This window comes from Notechis scutatus, chromosome 3 (assembly GCF_049901735.1).
Source record: "Notechis scutatus isolate UNSWTSFEM ecotype Mainland chromosome 3, rNotScu1.2, whole genome shotgun sequence".
In the NCBI taxonomy this organism is placed as follows: Eukaryota; Metazoa; Chordata; class Lepidosauria; order Squamata; family Elapidae; genus Notechis; species Notechis scutatus.
In genome coordinates, this window is record NC_142011.1 from 11,709,422 (window position 1) to 11,733,498 (window position 24,077).

General features: G+C 42.8%; 1 protein-coding gene and 1 long non-coding RNA gene across 5 annotated transcripts in view; one reads left to right on the plus strand and one right to left on the minus strand.

Annotated features, from left to right (window-relative positions):
* Positions 1 to 24,077, plus strand: part of LOC148131082 (uncharacterized) — a 32,924-nt gene that overhangs the window by 1,119 nt on the left and 7,728 nt on the right. For both annotated transcript variants that reach the window (XR_015748424.1, XR_015748423.1), the window contains exon 2: positions 3,632 to 3,668. This is a non-coding gene — a long non-coding RNA (uncharacterized LOC148131082). The remainder of the gene's footprint in view (positions 1 to 3,631; positions 3,669 to 24,077) is intronic.
* SS18L1 (SS18L1 subunit of BAF chromatin remodeling complex) overlaps positions 7,235 to 24,077 on the minus strand; it is a 28,055-nt gene continuing 11,212 nt past the window's right edge. For 2 of the 3 annotated variants that reach the window (XM_087959205.1, XM_087959204.1), the window contains exons 5-11: positions 22,513 to 22,710; positions 20,979 to 21,143; positions 18,473 to 18,574; positions 14,429 to 14,521; positions 12,613 to 12,732; positions 8,772 to 8,899; positions 7,235 to 8,337 (exon numbers count right to left, since the gene is read on the minus strand). In XM_087959205.1, the coding sequence (XP_087815331.1) occupies positions 8,290 to 8,337; positions 8,772 to 8,899; positions 12,613 to 12,732; positions 14,429 to 14,521; positions 18,473 to 18,574; positions 20,979 to 21,143; positions 22,513 to 22,710 (854 nt within the window). In that variant the 3' untranslated portion in view covers positions 7,235 to 8,289. The remainder of the gene's footprint in view (positions 8,338 to 8,771; positions 8,900 to 12,612; positions 12,733 to 14,428; positions 14,522 to 18,472; positions 18,575 to 20,978; positions 21,144 to 22,512; positions 22,711 to 24,077) is intronic. The other variant, XM_087959206.1, reaches the window with a different exon arrangement.

Below are 24,077 nucleotides of genomic sequence, written 5' to 3' on the forward strand. Positions count from 1 at the left end.
GCCAAAGTTAGTTGGCCAGTGATTCACACTACCTAGCAAACATCCATTTCGCTTATTTGGGATTAAGAAATTGTACATACAGTGCTGTTTGATCAACCACAAATAAATTATGGCTTAATTTATCTGACTGCCGTTTGGGAAACCATGATAAAACTATGATTTGGAATGTTACACAAATATGCCCACTAGTATTTTCTCACAAAGGATATTGGTGAAGGCAAGAAAAGGCAGCTGAAAGCAGGATAGGATATTTTGCAATTTGGCTGTGGCACATCTCCAAATAAAGAAAACTAAGTTCAGTAAAGAACCAGAGAGAGAAATCCTCATCCTTCCACTTTACTCATCTGATTCCCTATGCAAGGACAGGCAACTACCATTTATCCACAGGAAAAATGCATAATTATTTAATTTATATTCTGCCTTCATTATTTTTATAAACAATTCAAGGTGGCAAACATATCTAATACTCCTTCCTCCTCCTATTTTCCCCACAATAACAACCCTGTGAAGTGGGTTGGGCTGAGATAGTGACTGGCCTCACCCAGTTTTCATGCCTAGGGCAGATTAGAACTCACAGTCTCCTAGTGATTGGCCCAAAGACAACCATCTGGCAGTCATGCCTAATGCGGGATTAGAACTCACTGTCTCCTGGTGATTGGCCCAAAGTTACCTAGCCAGTTTTCCACATCTTAAGATAGAACTTAATGGCCTCTCCTGCTTTCTAGCCTGGTGCCTTAACCACTAGAACAAGCTGTCCTCAAATCACTCCCAGCTGACTGCAAAGGTAGCCTTCATTTTTGTGGTTGTTGCAAATCAGAAGTATTGTTTTCCCATATCTCACTCCCACCAGCCTGTCACGAGGAACTAATGGAGGAAAAATTGTGTGATTTATTTTTTACGTGTGGGTGGCCAGGAATGCACTTAGGTTCCCAACTGCTGTGATATCTGAAAAAGATCAATCACTCCCACTCACTGGATTAAGTTAATAATCTTTAAAAGAACAATGGTATATGTTGCCTAGTTTGAAAAAGATGGGCAGTTTCTCAAGCCTACCACAATATTCATTATTAATCTACATCCAGTTCACCTAATATAAATAGATACAATGACCGGGGGTCTATAGGAAAAGAGGCCTATATCTAAATTTAAATTGAGGACAATCATGCACTTGGCCCTGTAATTAATTAAGACCCAATTAATCCATTATAGCTATGACCTAGGATTCTCTCTCTCAACCTGCTTAAACCAGTCTTTTCAACCTTGGCAACTTTAAAAATGTGTGGACTTAAACTCCCAGAATTCTCCATGCTGGCTAGGACGTTCTGGGAGTTGACATCTTAAAGTTGGTAAAGCTGAAAAGCATTTGATGCTACTCTTGCAAATCATTTATGTTCTCCAAATCTTTTTTTTTTTTTTTTTTGATGCTGCCTTGAGACTTTTTCTGCTGGCACATTTTTTTGGTTCATTTTGTTCATTCTTCAGTGAGTCTGTTGCAAAGTTTTTATACTAAATGGCAAGATACACAAATCGATCACTTAAATAACCCAGATAAGTACCCTTCAAATTTAGTGTTTTTCAAATTTGCAACTTTAAGATTTGCAGACTTCAACTCTTAGAATCTCCCAGCCAAAATGCAGTCAGGAGGATTTTGGAAGTTGAAGTCTACACATCTTAAATTGCCAAGTGTTTTTTTTTTTTTTAAACTACTTTAGGTACAACCCCAGGCTCAGGGCAGAAATCAGACAAAAACATCCCAAATAGCTGTCTAACCTCCATTTCAAAGAACACTTTCCCCCCCCAAATTGACTAGTAATTCTGTTGCCCTGCAAAGATGTTGAAAATTCTAGGAATGGATTTTTTTCTGCTCCAGTTGACACTTCTGAAAGGTATTCTGCTTAAGAGAAATGTTGAAGCCTGACCTTGATAATTACAATTTTACATCTTGAAAAGTGACATTGATGCTTTTTTTTCTCATGCAATCTTTACTTGAAATATTTCCGATTATAAATAGAATGTAGTTTATGTATCATTTTCATTAAATCTGCAATTTAAAAAAAAAACAAAGACAGACTTCAAATATGATCACACCAGTCCTTTTAAAAGTCTTTCCGTCATATGAAAAAGTGCCATGGCTTGGCTTCACAATCCAGTCTTTTAAACCTAAAGTGTATTTTAACATTCTGTATTACAAAACAGAAAATATGGTACAAGTAATGAAACTGTTAAAATGCTGGCATTGCCTCGTTTTCACATCAATACATAAAAATCACCACACGTTAAGATATCTTATTAACAGTTAGAAATATTAACACTAAATATCAAGTATAAATCAGGAAATAATGTACAAACTATTTCCAAAGCGTGTTTTTCAAATACAATTTATATACAACATTCAAGAAATTCTTAATGTAAGACATTTCCAACAGATGCTATGTTACTGTTTGTAGGTGTTTAAATGCTGTTGTGGCTTTTTCCAAAGTGGTTTCCAGCAATGCTAGAAAAAAATATATCCATAGAAGGAACAAATATCAAAGCTGTTAAAAAAAAAAAAAAAGCAACGTAGGTCGTACCTTTTTGGATATCCACAATTCCAACATAAAAGCAGTTATCTTCCTACTAATCCTCTGATGGTATTTAAGAAGCATTGTTTCTCAAATTCGACAACTTCAAGATGTATGGACTTCAACTCCCAGAATTCCCCAGCCAGCATGGCTGGCTGGGGAATTTTGGGAGTTGAAGTCCATACATTTTTAAAGTTGTCACATTTGAAAAACATTGGTCCACAGTTACTGGGCCATCTCCCCTGAAGTGGTGACACCTACTGTCAGAAGAATAATTTGGGGTTCCAACTTAAGCCGGGATTGCACAATAAATAAATAAAAATGAGGTCCAGATAGATGTGAGGAAAGAAGAAATATTTATTCCTAAAAGCAAAGAGTTTGCCTTTAGGGGCAGCTGAAGAGAAATGGGGTAGAGTTTTATTGGGGAGCTTGTCCTAGGTGTGGAAGTGTCTACGTGCTGATTCTAGGATGACCCTTGAAGGGCATCTATATGTACGTATGTCATCTATGAAGTTTATTCTTGTGAATATGCAGTTCCACTGGGATACCTAATTTAATTAACTCTTTGTGTTTACAGACCTTATCCTATGTGGATTAGGTCTGGGTAACTTATTGGGGGAGGGGGGGAGTTTGAGGAAGTTATATTTTTTCCTCCCGTTTGCTATTTTTAATTGATTAACTTAACTTCAGCTTGACTGTCACTTTCCTAGTGGAGACACTGATTCTCAGTCCATTGTGGATTCTGTTAATATTTTAAGGGAAGATGGAAACAGTGTAAAGAATAAAATATATTTTGATCCAAACTTCTCACACCACTCAAATCTTGGCTGATCTTGAAAAAGCTAAGCAGACGTGGGCTTGGGTAGAACGTGGCTGGGAGACAACCAGGTAATCCCAGGATGGCAGTCAAGACTGGGAAGTCTTAAAATATGACAATGCAAACTATCCCATACAATTGCTAAGAAAACAGCAAGGAGCTGTCCATGAAGTCATTGTGGGATTTAGCTTAGTCGGAGGAGGGATGCTTTGTTTCAATTAAATAATGGTGCAATTTTCACTCCCTCCCTCAGCACAAAGAGCCAGGACAAATGCCAGAAGTAACTGCAGGTTAGTACATTCAAATTGCTCTTTTCAACAACTTTTAGCAGCATTGTCTGCAACTAGGCCAACACAGAGATTGTGGTAGGAGGAACAGTACCATAAAGCAGAATATATTAGAGAGTTTCAGTTGGTCCTAGTGGAAACCCTTTTTTAAAGGAAGAAAAAAAAATTAGGAACACATTATTCCAGCTCTTAAAATGTGGGAGGATGCTATAGTTTTTTAAATATTTGCTTTCTCCTATTTGTAGCACTAGATATATCAGGGTTTTTCTTTAACTGATAACTAATTGGTTGTTATCCAAGTCCCTTTGGATGGAGAGAAAAAGAATATAACATTTGGCAAGATGTTTATTTTGCACGTTTGCGTGTTTATTTTGCATGTTCCCTTTACTTTTTTTAAAATAACCACTAACTTAGTACCTATATAGTTTTGCTATTGATATTCTTATCCATAGATGAGAATCCATAGCATTCCGTAGTTGCTATAAGTGATGAGATTTTGTGCGGTAGGAATGTCTCATCTGTACTTTTCATAGATTCACTTTTTTAATCAATTAATTTTTGTCCCTGTTAATCTCTGGGGCACAGTCTAAAACATTAAAAAATGTAAGCGAAAGCATATTGAAAACAAGGCTTTAAAGAATTTTACAGGCTAGATTCTTCCATGCCAATTGAGTAAATTTGGCCGGTTTTTGGGAATGTTGTAAACTGTGCTAGTTAATTCAAGAGACTAAGATGGCAGAAAATTGGTTTTGGGTCCCTCTAGACCAGGGGTGTCAAACTTGATTTCACTGAGGGCCACATCAGGGTTGACTTGGGGGGACTGGCATGATGTAGCCAGGGTGGCTGTGGCCAGCTACACGTCACTCACCGAGGGTCCGTTTTCGGCCACAACAGCAGAGGTGGCATTCAGCAGGTTCTGACCAGTTCTGGAGAACCGGTAGTGGAAATTTTGAGTAGTTTGGAGAACTGCAAATACCACCTGACTGGAGATTTTACAGTATCTTTCCCCTGCCACGCCCACCAAACCACGGTAGTAAAAAAAAAAAATTGAATCCCACCTCTGCGCGATGACCTTCTGCAGCTCTCTGCCGGTGAAAACGGAGCTCAGGGAAGTTGTGTGCAACCTACCTGGGCTCCGTTTTAGGCCGCGAAAGTTTCCTGCAACCTTCTGCCAGCAAAAATGGAGCTCAGGGAGCTTTTGGGAGGCTGTATGTGGATCTGCCAAGCTCCGTTTTCACTGGCAGATGCACCGTAGGCTGGTCCTTCACTGTTTCCAGGTTGGGCCAGCAGCCTTGAGTTTGATACCCCTGCTCTAGAGTAACAGTCCCTATTCACTTGAACACATCCTTTGTTCGCTTATAATGCTACGCCAGAATTTTTTATTTATTAAATTTTTATGCCGCCTCTGTCCCCCTACATGGTGACTCTGGAATTCTGCAACCATAGTTTGTTAAATCTGCTTTGTATTCTGAGGATGCAATGTACAAACTACATTATGCCAAATCTATGCATATGAATTTATGACTCAGTTCATCCACTGCTACACAAAGAATCTTGACTTGAGCAGCATTTTAAAAAACAAACAAACCCTGCATTTTGGCCTTCCAGAGTGGAAATACATGTCCTGGTAATATTGTTGACTGCCAGAAAAGATCAGTGGGTGGGTTTTTTTTTTTTGGGGGTAACTAAGGTGAAAATACACAGGGTAAATGTGTATTTTAATATACATTAATAATTTTAATATGCTTAAAAAGCAAAATAAAATCACAGTATGATTTTTTTCCCTAAAAGCTCAATATACATTTGTCTATGGAGATTCTCAGTTACCCAGTTTAAAAGTGCTCTTGGAATGAAAGGAATAAAAATCCTTCCCTTCTCCACTAGAATTCCTCAGAACTGAGGAATCTTCTTGGATAAGAAGCGAAACCTCTTCAAGCAAAACAAGAAAGTCCAGTTGCTTTTTGAAAGAAAGCCCCTTTGGGTCAATATACATTTCTTTGTAACATTTGCCAATGTTTCTGCAGATAAATATTTCCTTGGTATTGATTGGTTAGGAGCTATAAAGCCATCACACATCCCACCTCCATGTCTATTCCAATGTAAATTTAAGAATAAATTCCAGCGATCAAATAATCAAAAACAGGGAATCCTTGACTTACGAGAGTTCATTTAGTGAGCATTCAAAATTACAACAGGAGTGAAAAAACTGAGTTAAGACAGTTTCTTCACACTTGCGACCATTAAAGCAGCCTCACGGTCACATGATCAAAATTTGGATGCTTGGCAACCGACTCATATTTATGACAAATGCATTCCCCCTTTTGCGACCTTCTGTCAAGCAAAGTCAGTGGGGAGCCAGATTCACTCAACAACCATATCACTAACGGCAGTGGTTCACTTTGCAACTTTGGCAAGAAAGTTTGTAAATTGATGCAAAATTCCCTTAACAAGTGTCTTGCTTAGCAACAGGTATTTTGGGCTCAACTGTGGTCGTAAATCGAGGACTACCTGTAATTTATCCAGAATGGTAAACAGTCTCCTGCTTGGGCAGGTGGTTATATTAGAAGACCCTCAGAGTCCCTTCCAACCCTATTATTCTATGTTCTCACAAACTGAGGATGAGTTAGTAGTCATAGACAAGATTACTGTCGCACAAACAGAACACTGAGCAAATTTCAAATATATCTCCCTGCATCCCAGTAGTAGTACTTAGACTTATATACCGCTTTACAGAGCTTTTACAGCCCTCTCTAAGCGGTTTACAGAGTCAACCTCTTGCCACCAACAATTTGGGTCCTCATTTTACCCACCTCGGAAGGCTGAGTCAACCTTGAGGCTGGTGAGATTTGAACTGCCAAATTGCAGGCAGCCGGCAATCAGCAGAAGTAGCTTGCTGTGCTGCACTCTAACCATTGTGCCACCAGTAGCTGTGGTTTTAATCATAGCTCAATTAAATACTTTTCAGAATACCTTGAGCCCGAATAAAATCTAACAAAAGACCAATGCAATTCAAAGGAAGTGCACCCGGAATAGCTGAAACACTTCCGGGTTGGGATATTCCGATGCCGAACCAGTTGGGTGAACAGAAAACACGAGATATATTCAGTGACGTGCTTGTCACACAACCCACAAACATCTTCCAGCTGCGTGGTGGTCCATCCGATCTGAAGGATGTTAAGGTTGTCGATGATCTTGTGAAAATAATAATAATCATCAGGTCAACAGAAGCTGTGGGACCTCTTGGTTTCTCGAATGGGTTTCGTACGTCGAAAGAGGAAGTGGGAACAAGTGACGAAAGAACCTCTGCAAGGATTATTAACAACAGCACAAAAGTGTACCAGACCATTCAAACATCACCTCATTGCCAGTACTGTAGTGCACTGTTTCATATCCAGCATGAAATGAATACTATTTCACATACAAATGCTTCTTTGTGCTACAGCGGTATCCAACATCTTACGATCCATCAATCATCAATCATTTTAAAAAGAAGAAGAGGGAAGAAGAAGAAAAAAAGACTTGCCCATACATCCAAGTTCCAAAAAAATGGACATAAATATTGAAACAAATTTGACACAGGAGCTTGTCATTTTTATTGCTGATAGTTTCCATACTGGCCCTGTTAAACAACGGGAAAGTGAACAAGAGAGAGAAAATGAATTGTAAATAGTCCATTTCTACACACAGTGTAAAGTACGCCTTCCTTTTCCATTATAGAATTTAAGGACGGCGAAGAAAAGCTTTCCAAATTATCTGTCAGATCTTCTCAAAAGCAATCAAGCAGGGCGAAGAGACAACCTTCTCCAATCTTGATAGAATTAAGAAAAATATTTGAAGGGAGAACAGAAGAAAAATTCCAGCAAATAAGAGGTAAGCCTTTGACTTACAACTTGTTTAATGGCTGTTTGAAGTTACTGGGGAAAAATGAAACACTTTTTTACACTTATTACAGTATCCCCACGGTCACAAAATCCAGAGGCTTAGCAGCTGACTCATGTTTATGACGGCTGCAGAGTCCCGGGGTCATGGTATCCCCTTTTGTGACCTTCTGACAAGCAAAGTCAATGGGGAAAGCCAAATTCACTTAACAACCATATTCCTAACCTAACAACTGCAGCGGTTCACTTAACAGCTGTCATAAAACGCGGCAAACCCCACTTAACAACTGTCTAGTTTACCAACAGAAATTTTGGGCTCAATTGTCATAAGTCGAGGACTGCCTGTACTGATCGTTTCTCAAATACCAGGTCCATCTTTTGAGGCCACAGGTACCAAAAAGACCTCTCTCTTTTTTTAAAAAAAAAACCTTCAAATTTGATTAGTTCTTGGTGATTTCTCTTTCGAGAAACCTTATTTTCATCCATTTTCATCTTTTTTAAGAGGTAATCCTTCTGGTTTAGTTTTGCAAGCTCATAGACACCTTACTGGAATATTGTGGGTGCAATGCTGTTGACCCCCTTGAGTGAAATGAAAGTAAATTTCACTAAATATTTCAGAGAAAACATAACATTATCTTAAAACACACAGTAGACTAGATTCTCTGCCCAGAAAACAAGTAGTTCAAGCAAATCTGTCTTATTTGATTGTCTAGCTAGGGGAGACATGATAGCAGTGTTCCAATATCTCAGGGGCTGCCACGAAGAAGAGAGGGTCCATCTATTCTCCAAAGCACCTGAAGGCAGGACAAGAAGCAATGGATGGAAACTAATCAAAGAAAGAAGCAACCTCGAACTAAGGGGAAATTTCCTGACAGTTGGAACAGTTAATCAGTGGAACAATTTTCCTCCAGAAAATTGTAAATGCTCCAACACTGGAAGTTTTTAAAAAGATGTTGGATAACCATTTGTCTGAACTGGTGTAGGGTTGCCTGCTAGGCAGGGGGTTAGGCTAGAAGACCTCCAAGGTCCCTTCCAACTCTGCCAACTCTGCTATTCTATTCTATTCTATTCTGTTCTGTTCTGTTCTGTTCTGTTCTATTCTATTCTATTTCCCAACTATTTCTGTAAAGCTCCCATACCTGGAGCTTCCCAACACTCTTTTGGTCTACAATTCTCTTTTTGCCCACCTTAACGTTTCTCATGTCAGTTCAATCCCTTCCCAGCTTACCTGTTCATAGCCATAAGACCTCTGTTGCTGCGCAGATGGGCCGGTTTGTGAAGCTCTATAGCTTCCATACTGTTGGCCCTGTCCTTGTTGGTAGCTGGAATACTGCGTTGATGTTCCTTGGGCAGGTCCTGGAAAACACACACACACACACACACAAAACAGCAAAAGTCTTGACAAGAGTTCAAAAGACAGGTGTCAAATCCCAACTTGCAAGTTCTTTGGTTTGCTGGTTTGCGGTGGCTGGTGTACTTTTTGTATTTAGCAATCAGGAGGTTTAGCAGAAAGAAAAGGACAGTCTTTGATGGCCTTCAATTCCTCTCCAACCTTTGAAATAGACCGAGTGCACGGCCAGAGAGAGGAAAGTTGAGGAAAAGTAATACACTTGTAAAAAGTGAAGCACTCTTTGCTTCACAAAGCAGAGTCCAAATTGGTTTACAGGTAGTCCTTATGTTACAGAATACAGAGTTGGAAGGAGATCTCATACCATTTCTGACAGGTGGCTGTCCAGTCTCTTCTTGAAAGCTTCCAGTGCTGTTGTGTGTCCTCGACATACAAACAGGTAGTTTTGTAACTGTTTAAAGTTACAATGGCACTGAAAAATGTGACTTGGTGATGGGAGGTGGGTGGAGGGAAGGGGGCTGGGACTTCCTCCCACATCCAGGGCCCCCTCTACCCCTTAGGCAGGAAACCCTATACCATTTCAGACAAATGGTTATCCAATCTCTTCTTAAAAACTTCCAGTGTTGGAACATTTCCAACTTATGGGGGCAGTGGAACAGCTTGCCTCCAGAAGTTGTAAATGCTCCAACTTTGAAAGTTGGTATAGGGATTCCTGCCTGAGCAGGGAGTTATTTATTTATTTTATTCCTTATTTATTAAATTTATTTTGCCGCCTATTCGCCCACGGGTTGGACTAGAAGACCTCCAAGGTCCCTTCCAATTCCGTTGTTCTATTCTATGAGGCACCCCATCCTCTGCTTAATGATCACTTAGGGCCACTTAACTATGGTCTTTTAAGGATCAGCTGGGAACAGCAGTAATGAGGGTCATTTTAAGCAGAGCAAACACATAGGTGCCTAGTTTATCTGTCATGATTTGCAACCATAATGGGCAGGCTCCGTTACATACAGGTGGTCCTTGATTTACGATCATAACCAAGATCTGTTGCTAAGTGAGACATTTGGTACATGAGTTTTGCCCCATTTTATGACCTTCCTTGCCAAAGTTAAATGAATCAATGCAGTTAAGTTAGTAACACGGTTGTTAAGTGAATCCGGCTTCCCCATTGGCTTTGCCTGTCAGAAGGTCACCAAAGGTGATTACATGACCCCGGGACACTGCAACCATCATAAATCTGAGTTAATTGCCAAGCATCTGAATTTTGATCACGTGACCATGGAGATGCTGAGTAAGTACAAAAAACGGTCGTAAGTCACTTTTTCAATTTCTCTCCAACCTTTGTTGTAACTTCAAACCATCACTAAACAAACTGTTGTAAGTCAAGGGCTACTTGTTCTGGAAGCCAGTTGTCAACCCTGAAGCTGACCTGACTTCAGCCATTTTGAGGCTTCCGTGTTGCCATACTGGAGCTGAGGGATAGGGAGTGGGGGAATTAAGAGATATCTGGGGTTTTGTAGCCAAAGCAAAATACTTTCTCTTGAGAACCAAGGACATTCTAAGACCTGGCCAGAGAGAGAGAGAGGAGGAGCGATGTTACCAGGCGGCCGGACAGCACCTTGATTGGACCATGTGACTGACTGGGGAAAGAGTTTACTTTTAAATAGGTGAAAAACGCGGAAATCTTCAGAGTCGGTTTTCACCCAAACTGTGCCAATATGATATATCCAATAAAGCTATTCTTTGAGGAATCTCCTTGCCTTGGAGGTTTGTTTGCTATGGATGTATTATGTGGAACCCTGACAGCCAGAACTCTTGCTCCTTAGGAACATCTCCTGGACCTCCATCTCAGTGGTGGGATTCAAAAAAGCTTTACCACCGGTTCAGTGGGCGTAGCTTGGTGGGCGCGCTTTGCGTGCGTGCACACACTTTGCTTGCGTGCGTGCGCTAAACACTCACTTTGCACAGGCGCAGAGGTGTTTGCGCAGGCGCAGAGGCATTCCAACTCACCTCCTGCAAGCCTGTACTCTCCTGGTTGCTTCAGCAGCGCGGCAGTCTGCTGTGCCGTGCGAAGCAGCTGCGCTTCAAAAGCAGAGGATAAAGGTGAGTGTGGGAGCTCTGGTGGGTGGGCGGGCCCAACAGTACAGCGGGGGAGAGAACGTGTTTGATCTCCGCTGCTCATCACTGGTACCGGCTTGGCAGAACCAGGCCGAACCGGTAGAATACCACCACTGCTCCATCTCTGTTGGAAACAGCTCTTCTGCGCCTTTATCCTGCCTTTCTTCAGCTTCTAGTTCAGGGGTGTCCAACCTTGGCAATTTTAAGACTTGTGGACTTCAACTCCCAGAGTTCCTCAGCCAGCTTTGCTGGCTGAGGAACTCTGGGAGTTGAAGTCCACAAGTCTTAAAGTTGCCAAGGTTGGACATCCCTGTTCTAGTTCCTCTTGTGAAGGCTTTTTTGATTGCTGGCCTGGAATTCGGCTCTGGAATAAAGGACTTCCTTCTAAGCTCTTCAAGCTGTCTATCTTTGAGGCTCTTTCCACGGAGTTGACATGTTTTTTGTTCCAATTATGAGGCAAGAACCCCCTGAAGGTTTCGTTTTGTGCGAAGGCCTTGAGATGAGTTGCAACCATTAACTTGTGTGTAAACTCCTCTTTATGAACCCCTTTATAGCCAAGCTAATTGCAGCAGTTAGAATCGATGTGCTAATTCCCCTGAGGTTATTGTTCAGCCTTGAACTAAAAACTGGAGCGTTCAGTTTAGTCCGGGCTGGTGTGGAAGTTTCCCCTCAGGTACTAATCTTACTGGGGAGCCTGCCTTCCAGTTGTGATGGATTGGGGAATGGGACAGCTTGCCACAGTCAACTTGCTGCGGCCAATTCACCATGGCCAGCTTGCCACAGGACAACTCGCTGCGGGACGATGTATCAATTCAGTTGAATTATTTTAAATAAATTTTAAAAGTTTTGATTTTTGTCATTCACATTTCATTGTGTCCTTCCTTTGGCATCCTTTCTTCAATGATTCTGTCCCACCATTTCTTTGATATTAGTGTAACTCTTGTCCAGCAGTGAGTTGGCCATGGCAAGTTGGCTGTGGCGAACAGTCATTGATCCGATGGGAGGTAGTCCTCGAATTAAATCCACAATTGAGTCCAAGATTTCCACTCCTAAGCAAGACAGCCCCATGTTGCAGTCTTTTTTTTTGCCATGGTTGTTAAGATAATCCCTGCAGTTGTTAAATGAGCCATGTGGTTGTTAAGTGAATCTGGCTTCCCCACTGACTTTGCCAGCTGTGAAGGTCACAAATGGTGATCACATGACCCCAGACAGTGCAACCACCATAAATACATGCCAGTTGCCAGTTGCCAGTTGCCAGAAGCACCCGTATTTTCATCATGTGACGATGTGGATGCAACGGATGTAAGTGTGAGAACCAGTCATAAGTCACTTTTTTCAGTGCCATTGTAACTTTGAATGGTCACTCAACGAATGCTTGTAAATTGAATACTACTTGTATTGAATACATCATTGGACACCTATACACCAAACCACCAAGAAACAAACCCACATCTGAATCTGCTCAGTTTTCTTCAGCACAATCTGGTGTGAAGACACAAAGGTTCTGGGGATAGAGATAGACTCTCTTAAGAATTTCTCTCAGTCTTCCTGAAGTCAGAATTGACATTTTCTGTCCAACAAAATGCACAATTGGGGATGTTCTCACCATATCCTTGTTGCTGTCCTGGATAACTTTGTTGATTTGAATATTGCTGTTGGGAATATGTTTGCTGCTGGGCAGCTCCTTGCTGGTATCCGGCTTGTTGCTGGCTATATTGGGAATTCCCTAAAGAGAACAGAACAGCACAATGGATTGGCAAGATTATAATATACACAAGGAAGGTTAGCATGTACATTCCGTTTCTCTATTCTAACACAGGAACATAACAGCATCCACATGGAATCACAGCGTAGCACACAAGCCAACTAAAGCCCCCCAAAACATCCTAAATGAACCAAAAGACTCAGCAACGCCAGAATTAAAAACAGGAGTCATCTATATAACATGCAGTGTAAGGACTGCAGCACCCAACATGTAGGACAAACAGGCAGAAGACAAGCAGAACGCATTCATGAACACCAGCTGGCAGTCCAAAGGCATGATTAAAATTCTTTAATTTCGCAACATCTAGAACATATTTAACCACAGTTTCAGCTGGGGAAATGTGACAATTCTAGACCAGGCCAAGTCCCAAAATGCCAGGGAATTTCTAGAAGCCTGGCACTCTGACAAATTAGCTATCAATAGACATTAACATCTGTAGATTATGCAAAAGAGACAATAAACCAGCCAAAAAGGGAACAAGAAGACCCAAGCAACTCTGCATCAGCAATCAGACCCCAGATCAACACTGATTAACTACAAGGTTAAAATCAGACCAATAATCAAACAATACCCCAATTAAGAAACTGCCAAAGAACTGACAGCAAGTAGCCCAATCAAAGAATCTTTAACACAGGGGTGTCAGTCTCAAGGCCCGCAAGTCAGATCCGGCCCGCAGGGTGCTTAGATCTGGCCCGTGGGGCCGGCCTGGAAACAGTGAAGGACCGGCCCACAATGCCTCCATTTTTTGCTGACAGTGGGATAGCCAAACACATTAAAAACAAAGCAAAAAGAGAAATGTTTCCCCTTTTGCATTTGAGCATGCAAGAAGGGACAGGAAAGGAGAAAGGGAAAGAAGAAAGACAAAGAAAAAGATGAGAAGATGGGAAGAGAGCAAGGGAGGAAATATAAGGGAAGAGGGGAAGGAAGAAGAAAGGAGAATGGAGAGGGAAGGAAAGAGAAGAGAAGAGAAGAGAAGGGAAGGGAAGGGAAGGGAAGGGAAGGGAAGGGAAGGGAAGGGAAGGGAAGGAAGGAAGGAAGGAAGGAAGGAAGGAAGGAAGGAAGGAAGGAAGGAAGATTATAATGAGAGTGAGTGAGGGTCTCAGGGAAGTCCTGCCTTAACACTTGGCATGACAGGTGCCCCTGGCATGAGTGATGTCGAGCTGGCCAAGCTCACCATTGCCATGCCCACCCCCAGCCCTCCAAGGTCAAACACAACCCAGATGCAGCCCTCAATGAAATCAAGTTTGACACCCCTGATCTAAGACTACCCCCACCAACACTCACAGGCAAGCCACCAAAATATAAAACTGACAGCAAACCCCACTCCTTACTAGCACTGATGATGTTACCTAGTTTGGGTAAGGAAACGTCTGCAAGAAAACAAGCAAGCTCAGAGAGCACCAAGGACCCCTCACACAGGAACATCTGTTGTTCATTTAAAATACAGATGTATTTAGGGAGGTTTGTGTGTGAACTTTTACTCTTTACCTACTTATTTGTTTACACTGTAACATTTACACAGAACGGTAGAGTGGCAAATGGCTGTGGATTGCCCACCCCTGCAACATGGAGAATCCATACTTCATTACTGCAATTTAAAGGCGTGATTGCATTTTGGAAAATTGATTTGATTTGCAAGATCGCCGATTCCCCCTACCTCCTTCGTAGTAGTGCTGTGTGGACTCCTCAAATGATCGATCGTAGCTTTGCTCAGAATAAGATGACTGCTGATACGCGTAATCACCGTGGCCTATTTTCAGATAACAAAAAACCATTAAAAAGATGTCAGAAAACAGAGTTTAAAGAAAAAGATTTATATGCCTTAGAAAAGGAAGAGGCATCCAACATGGGGTAAAAGGGAGAAGGGACCCGTTATGCTACATTTTTATCTGGATTTTTTTTGCATCGGAACTATTTACAGCTTGCCTGAAAGCATCCTAGGCATTGGAGTTTTCTGCCGCAAACACTTAAGAGACTATTTGCACTCTTTTTTACAAACTGCAATTTTCCACAGAAAAAGGATAACCTAATACATTTCTCCAGTTTTGCAGGATCAAACGACCGACGGACCATTGGATAAAACCACTTCGATTGGTGAGGAAAAAGATAGCAGACGTTAGAAGCAGACTTCTAAAAGAAGAAGCGATTTTAACTGCCTGAATTTTAGAACAGTCAAATTCACATCCAGTGAGAAATATATCTTATGACATTTCCGAGGAGCGAAGAATACAGTCATGTTTCATGTAGGTTTCTGTCCCTTTTTAGTCATCTAGACAAGCCACGTCCTGCTGCCTCCGGGGCTATTTTTTCCACATTTGCTTTTGCCAACTTGGAGCTGTGACACATGTAAAAAGAGTGTGGCTTCAATCACATGTTACTGGCTGCCATGTTGACATGCTTGCAGGTGATGTCATGGCCCAATTAAAAAGGATTGAAGTGGCCTCTTTAATGGCAACTCACATTTTGTTGCTTGACCGCACACCTTCCCTGTGGGGTCCTATACTTAAAATCCTCCAGCTAGCCTGTACAATGGCAATTTGGGAAATTATAGGAGTGGATGATTTTAAAAACACAAGAAGTTACCAAGGGAATTAAATGTGCCATTAAAATCAATGATATTCCAGTTCACAGTTTGAACACAGCTGAAAAGATCATTTTCATCCGGTGGAAATTTTAATTGGTTCCACCAGATTTAAAATCTTGGTTTGATGGGTATTCACTCCCTAGCTACCAGACCATCTATATTCCAGTAGTGTCTAACCTTTTTGGGCTCCTGTGCCAAAAACTGCAAGCGCGCCAGCACGCCCGTACTCCCGTGCCAGTACCCAGAATGCAATGCCCACACCCCCTGTGCATCCCCACACCCCCTGTGCATGCACATGCAATCCCCACCCCCCCTCCCCCTTACCTGCACTGCGCCTCACAGCTGATTTTTCGGCTGCTTTGAGGCCTTTTTCGGCCTCCCAGAGGCTTGGAAAAAGCCTCTGCAAGTCTTCTCAGGCCGAATTATAGGCCCGTTTCGTCACTTCCGGTATTACAGGAAGTGATGAAAAGGGCCTATAATTTGACCCGAAAAGCCTTGCAGAGGCTTTTCCCAAGCCTCTGGGAGGCCAAAAGACCTCAAACCAACTGAAAAAAAAATCAGCTATGAGGCACGGGCATGCACAGTGAGGTAAGTTTGCCCGCGGCTTGCGTGCCAGCACAAATGGCTCTGCGTGCCATTTGTGGCACCTGTGCCATAGGTTCGCCATCACGGATCTATTCTCCTGAAATTGCTGAGTAAAGCTGCAACAACTTTAACCTATTCTCAACGCTGGTGTCCTCTAAATCAGGGGTCCCCAACCTTTTTTACGCCGCGGCCGGTATCCCCAACCTTTTTATGGCGCGCCCGGTACCGACATCAGCTGGGCGCCGCCATCTTGTTTGATGAAAAAGTGCTTCTGGTGAGCTCACGGAAGCACTTTTCATCAAAAGAGCGGCTTTCTGACTTTCTGGGTAGAAATGGCTTTCACCGGAAAGCTCACGGCTGCCCGCATCTTGTTTTGATGAAAAGTGCTTCCGGTGAGCTTTCTCCGGAAAAGCTCACGGAAGCACTTTTCATCAAACAGCGGCGCCAGCAAGCCAGCGGCCCGGTAGGACTTGTTCCACGGACGGTACCGGTCCGCGGACCGGTGGTTGGGGACCCCTGCTCTAAATGAGTTGATGCAGGTAGTTTAAATTAAACAATTACAGCATGGAGATTATTAGATTATTCTACCCTTCGTACTGGTCACCTCTAAATGTGTTAAATGCACACGGCTGAGATTAAACAACGGAAGAGTGTGCATGGTGGCACAGATTAATCTGTCCTCCACAATGCTGACCTCTATAGATGCATATACAGGTAGGCTTCGACTTACACAACAGTTCATTTAGTGACCTTCAAACCTACGACAGCACTGGAAAATGTGACATGACCATTTTTCACACTTACGACCTTTGCGGCATCCCCATGGTTACGTGATCAAAATACAGATGCTCGGCAATTGGTTCATATTTATGACCATTGCTGTATCCCTGGGGTCATGTAATCCCCTTTTGCGACCTTCTGACAAGCAAAGCCAATGGGGAAGACAGATTTTCTTAACCAAGGGGTTACTAACTTATCAACCGCAGTGATTCACTTAAGAACTGTGGCAAGAAAGGTCGTAAAATGGGGCAAAACTCACTTGCCAAATGTCTCATTTAACAGCAGAGAAATTTTGGGATCCATTGTGGTCGTAAGTCGAGGACTATCTGTAGTTTAAATCAGCACGCTCCCCCCCCCAACCTTTGGGGCACCAGGGACCGGCTCCATGGAGAGAGGTTTTTCCATGGACCGGAGGGGGCGTGGGTTTTGTGTACTGCCTGCATCCCATGGATGGAGCTTCGTTTGGACCAGTTTCTGGCATGTCAGGCGCAGTGTCGGTCCAGAGACTGGTGTTTGGAGACCCCTGGTAAAGAACGGTTGCTGGAATTGGGTATGTCTAGATTGATGAAAAGAAGGACTAGGGGTGACACGATAGCAGTGTTCCAATATCTCAGGGGCTGCCACAAAGAAGAGGGAGTCAAGCTATTCTCCAAAGCAGCTGACAAGAAGCAACGGGTGGAAACTAATCAAGGAGAGAAGCAACCTGGAATTAAGGGGAAACTTCCTGCTTGCCTCCAGAAGTTGTGGGTGTTCCCACACTGGAAGTTTTTAAGAAGAGATTGGACAACCATTTATTTGATCATAGAATAACAGAGTTGGAAGGGACCTTGGAGGTCATCTAGTCCAACCCCCTGATCGAGCAGGACAGTCTATTCCAAATATTAGCTTCTACCTAGGATTGAACTCACAGCCTCCAATTGTGAGGCGAAAACTTCACCTCTGGGCCACCTCAGTCTGAAATGGTATAGGGTTACGTGCCTGAGCAGGGGATTGGAGTAGAAGACCTCCAAGGTCCTATTCTATTCTATTCTATTCTATTCTATTCTATTCTATTCTATTCTATTCTATTCTATTCCATTCCATTCCATTCCATTCCATTCCATATTCTGTTCTGTTCTGTTCTGTTCTGTTCTGTTCTGTTCCGTTCCGTTCCTTTCATTCCATTCCATTCCATTCCATTCTATTCCACTCCATATTCTATTCTATTCTATTCTATTCTATTCTATTCTATTCTATTCTATTCTATTCTATTCCATTCCATTCCATTCCATTCTACTCCATATTCTATTCTATTCTATTCTATTCTATTCTATTCTATTCTATTCTATTCTATTCTATTCTATTCTATTCCATTCCATTCCATTCCATCCCATCCTCTATTCTATTCTATTCTGTTCTGTTCTGTTCTGTTCTATTCTATTCTATTCTATTCTATTCTATTCTATTCTATTCTATTCTATTCTATTCTATTCTATTCTATTCTAGTCTAGTCCAGTCCAGTCCAGTCCAGTCCAGTCCAGTCCAGTCCAGTCCAGTCCAGTCCATTCTCTATTCTATTCTATTCCAGTCCAGTCAAGTCCAGTCCATTCTCTATTCTATTCTATTCTATTCTATTCTATTCTATTCTATTCTATTCTATTCTATTCTATTCCTATTTTCAGGTCATCTAGTTTATCGTTTTATTTTATGTCCTAAGCCTCTTGCAATTCAGTGCCATGTGGGCATACATCTCTCCCTGTTCAGCACCATTACCGTCAGGATAATATTGCTGGTTCATGGGTTCTGAAGATCCTTGTCCATGACTGTATTGCTCACTATAATATTCCTCCTGACCCATGTACTGCTGAGAAGAACCTGAAAGACACAGAAGAATATTAAGAGTGTCAGCGGCACTGAAAATTCCTACATTGGGATTAGAGTTGAAAAGATGTTCTTATGACTCTAACCTTAGCCTGTTTTTATAGGCAACTGAAGAATATCATCAGTAAGTCAGACCATGGAACTCGGTGAGAAATTTGGAATGAACCGTTGAAAGTGGGTTAATGTTTTTAAAAATGTTAAATATGTGTCTTAGGATCTTTAGATGAGATTATGTTTACAAAGTATTATCTTTCCGGTTTATTGGACATCCAGAAGGGTGGCTTGTTTTCTTCCTTCCATTCAACTATGTCTAATTTTCAGAGATTTCCTGGGCAAGTCTCTGCAGTTTTGTTGGCAAGATTCTTCAGAAGTGGTTTGGTCTGCTATTGCAGTGGCCCCCAAATTTTTGGGCCCCAGGGACTGGAAGAGGCGTGGTTTTGCACGCTGCCTGCATCCCACGGATGGGGCTTCGCTTGTTTGCACAGCCCAGTTTCTGGCAGTGCCGTGGCCTGGTGCTGGTCCATGGACTGGGGGTTGGAGCCCCCTTTGCTATCGCCTCCTTCCTAGGCTGAGAGAAAGTGATAGGTGGTTTCATGCTCAAGGCAGGACTAGAACTCACCGTCTCCCAGTTGCTATCCTGATGCCTTAACCATTACACCCAACTGTTCAAAGGAGGAGGCTTCGTAAGGCAGGGGTCTCCAACCTTGGCAACTTGAAGCCTGGTGAACGTTGCCAAGGTTGGAGACCCCTGTCGTAAGGACTGGCGCAGTGGTTGGAATGCAGTATTGCAGGCAAACTCTGCCCACAGCCTGGAGTTCGATCCTAACCAGCTCAAGATTGACTCAGCTTTCTGTCCTTCTGAAGTCTGTAAAATGAGGACCCAGGTTGTTGGAGGTAGTAAGCAAATAATGCTTCTACATTGTAAACCACCCAGAGAGAGTGCTGTAAAAGCACTTCGGGGCAGCATGTAAGTCTAATTGCTATTGCTACCATCAAAGCCTTTCGGGAGACTTGAATTAAAAGTAATGCTTTTCCAACTACGATTTTCAGACTCCTTTTTAGCAAGATTTATTGCAGGGGCGTCAAACTGGATTTCTTCAAGGGCCGGATCAGCATTGTAATTCTCCTCTGTGGGCCGGGAGGGGAGTGGGGGGACATGGCCTCCTGCAGCATCTTGCCAATGAAAACAGGACACAGCGGGCCACACGAGGCCTCCCCACGTGCTGTTTTCAGCCTGGACAGCGTCCTGCGGCACCGCTGGCCAAAACGGGGTGCAGCGGGGTGTGCAACGTTCCCCACCTTGTTTTCATCTAGGACGGCCTCCTGCAGCACCTTGCTGGACAAAATGGGGCGCGGGGAGGCCTCATGTGCCCTCCTGCGCCACGTTTTGGCCGGTAGAGTGCTACAGGAAGCCATCCAGGCCAAAAACGGGGCACAGAGGGGCCCCGTGTGGCCAGGGGTGAGATTCAATTTTTTTAACAACCGGTTCTGTGGGCGTGGCTTAGTTGGTGGGCATGGCTTGGTGGTCATGTTATTGGCTGGGCATGGCCAATTCAATATCACTCACATCGAGGCACGCCTCTCCTCGCCTGGCCTCTCATGACTGTGGGGATGCTGCAACAGTTGTAAGTGTGAAAAATTGTCATAAGTCACTTTTTTCAGTGCCAGTGTAACTTTGAATGGTCACTCCACACAAGCAAAGTACCAGCAAAGGAGGGGAAAAAACCTCCAGAGAAGTTCCAGAGACAGGAAGTCTAGTCCTGCCGAGAATGTAATAAGGGTTAACGGAGAGGCAGTTTCTGTAAGCAACACCAGAATGTTTCCTTCCTGCCTTCCTTACAGGATTAGGCCAGTAATTTCTTCTAACCGGTTCTCTGAACTGCTTAGAATATTAACATCCGGTTCTAATGAATAGGTGCGAACTGGTAGAATCCCACCACTACGTGTGGCCCCTCCATACCCTGTTTTGGCTGCCAGAGGCACCAAGGGCTGGCCTTTGCTATTTCCAGGCTGGCCCCATGGGCCAGATTTAAGCACCCCGCGGGCCAGATCTGGCCCGCAGGCCCTGAGGTTGACACCCCTGATTTATTAAGATTAAAGGGGTAAGGTTTCATGAATTCTGCCAACTGAACCAATTAATAGATTAGAGTGTCTGTTATTTTGTGGATTCCTAGGTGCTCTCTGAGCTAGCTTGTTTTCTTGCAGACATTTCATTACCCTAACTAGGTAACATCATCAGTGCTAGACTGTCTGTTGTTTTGTTTCCAACGGCTTTCCTTGGGGTGCCATAGACAGGGATCCTCACAAGTATTGAGAAGGTTGCTGCTTGCAATTTGCACAAGGGTCTCTGGGAATCTTTATCCATCTGGAAGCACCCCCCTCCCCTTTTTACACTCACCTTGCTGTGAAGCTCGGTAAGAGCCCATTGGCCGCTGCCCCATGAGGCTGTTTCCTTGATTACTCTGGCTCATCATGGCAATGGAAGACTGCCCTTGGTAATGTTGGGTTCCCGCTTGCGGAGAGTTGTAATGGGATGTTGCTGCTTGCTGGTGAATCATGGAAACTGCAACACAAAGAATTGCAAGCTGGGTTCCCACGACATGCTCAACTTGGCTGCTGAACTAACCCAGTTTCTGAGTTTGCACAAACTCCTAAACCATTAACCCCATTAATTAACCAAGACTGCTTGGGTTGACTGTGTTGTGATCCGCCGGCGGCCTGAGAAGCTGGCAGCAGAGTTGGACAGTGGGGAGGAACATGGGCCAGTCCTGGAGTCTGGGGAGGATTCAGACGAGGGATCTGTGTCCAACACAGAGATGGGACCAGGACCATCTGAGAGTTATGTGCTGACTCTGGAGCCTCCAGAATCTGACAGCAGCAAGGCAGAGGAACAGGGGGAGCCTGTTCCCAGTGTGCACTTGCACAGAGCTGTCAGAAGGCAAGAACAGTTAAGACAAAAGGGGCGACACGGGAGTAAGGCTTAGAGATGATTGGCCCCTCCCATAAGCCATAAAGGAGGAGCAAAGAGACATGAGCCTTTGCAGGAAGCAACTTTGTTCGTTCTGGTCAGTTTAAACTCTGAAGCTCCGTATTGATTTTGTGCTCTGTTTGGCCTTGTACAGCTAATTGGCAATTTAGTCATTGGCAGCATTTCAAGGGTGATAAAGGTGGGTGCTTATCATCCTTATCCTGAAAGACTGTGGCAGACTTCTGTTGGACTATTCATAAACTGTTTGGGACTCATTATGGGTTGTGAATGCATATAATTCACAGCCGTTGAAATAAAAAAAAAAAGGTTTTTGAGTACAGCATGATTGTTAATGTCTCAGGAAGCCTTGGTCAGAACAAACTAGGCATGCTAAGTTCCAGAGAAAGAAACCAATAGTATTAACATTAACACCTAGATTCCTCTCACAGTTACTACTGCTGAGCTAGGTACTCAACAGAATAAGAGTTGAAAGGGACTTTGTAGGTCATCTAGTCCAATCCCCTACCCAAACAGGAGACCCTATCCATTTCTAACAGATGGCAGTCCAGTCTCTTCTTGAAAGCCTCCAGTAATGAAGCTCCCACAACTTCTGAAGGCAAGCTGTTCCACTGGTTGTTTGTTCTCACTGCCAGAAAATTTCTCCTTATTTCTAATTGAATCTCTCCTTGATCAGTTCCCATCCATTATTCCTTGTCTGGCCTTCAGGTGCTTTGGAAAATAGGTTGATCCCCTAAATATTCCTATTCTTGACCTCTGCATTTGCTTTTTTCCTCTCTAATTGCAGGACTTTTACTTTTCTCACCACTCCACTGCATCTCGTTGGGTGGTTTAATCAATGAATTGATGTCACAAATTGATTGCCATTATTGAAAGCCAAAGTGGGCACTTGTAGACCAAAGAGGCTGCATTGATCTAAGCAGGGCAAAGGTTAAGTCCACCGTACCTGGGTTGGATTGCATGCTGAGATTTGCTCGCGAGACGTAGTTGCCAATCGATCCCTGGCCTTGCATGGCAACGCTCTGAGATGCAGGCACCGTGTGGCTATAACTGGGCCCAGTTCCATGGCTACTGAGAGTCATGCTCAGGGAAGTCGTGGGCATGGTACTCTGACCTGACTGCTGCATAGACACGTGGTTGGGACCTAGGTAGAAAGCAAGCAGAAAGAAGAAGAAAAAAAGACGTTCAGGATGCAATACTTTTTGATCAATCACCGTGTCTGCAAAGAAGGGGCAAAGAAAACCAAACCAAACCAAACCAAAAATCTCATGTTGCTTTCTCTGGGTCCTTGCAATTCCTTGCAACATAATGCTTGTTGAGTTGAGGGGCCTGACCTCTTGGCTCGCTTTTTAAAAGTCTTGAAAGGCGCTTCTCTTAGACAGACTTTCAATTAAGTAAAGGTTCCCCTCACACATACGTGCTAGTTGTTCCCGACTCTAGGGGGCGGTGTTCATCTCAGTTTCAAAGCTGAAGAGCCAGCACTCTCCGAAGACGTCTCCGTGGTCATGTGGCCAGCATGACTAAACGCGGAAGGTGCACGGAGCGCTGTTACCTTCCCACCCTATTTTTCTACTTGCATTTTTACATGCTTTCGAACTGCTAGGTTGGCAGAAGCTGGGACAAGTAATGGGAGCTCACTCTGTTACGCAGCGCTAGGGATTCAAACCGCCGAACTGCTGACCTTTCTGATCGACAACCTCAGCGCCTTAGCCACTGAGCCACTGATTCTTAATGTTTTAGTTGTATGATTTTCATCTTTTTATGGTAAATAGCAAGTAACTAGGGTAGACATGAATGAAATGTCTTCTGGCACTGCCTTCATTTTATTGTTTCTTGCTTTGGGATGTTAGATGCCCAGAATTATTTGGGAATTCAAGAGGTCTCTAGATTAGATAGATTAGATTAGATTAGATTAGATTAGATTAGATTGGATGGATGGATAGAAAGACAGACAGACAGATGATAGATGGATAGATAGATTGGTAGATAGATAAATACAAAGATAAAACACACAGATAAACATAAGTAGATAGATATAATAAAGGCAGATTTTATATATATTATATATATTTATTTATTTATATATATTAGAGATAGAGATAGATGAGAGAGACAGACAGATGATAGATGGATAGATAGATTGGTAGATAGATAAATACAAAGATAAAACACACAGACAAACATAAGTAGATAGATATAATAAAGGCAGATTTTATATATATTATATATATATTTATTTATATATATTAGAGATAGAGATAGATGAGAGAGACAGACAGATGATAGATGGATGGATAGGCAAGCAGGCAAGCAGATACAGAAATAACAAAACAGGGACAATAACATCCTATGACTGTGAACCCTGAAAGGTTATGCAATAACAAATTGTTAAGTCTTCTTAATTTCTTTGATTTCCCACCCCTTTTCTTCTGCACACAAACGTTTTCTGGAATATTCTTGCAATGCAAATGGAAGGTGAAATGGCTCAACACTGATCTGAGACAGGATCAA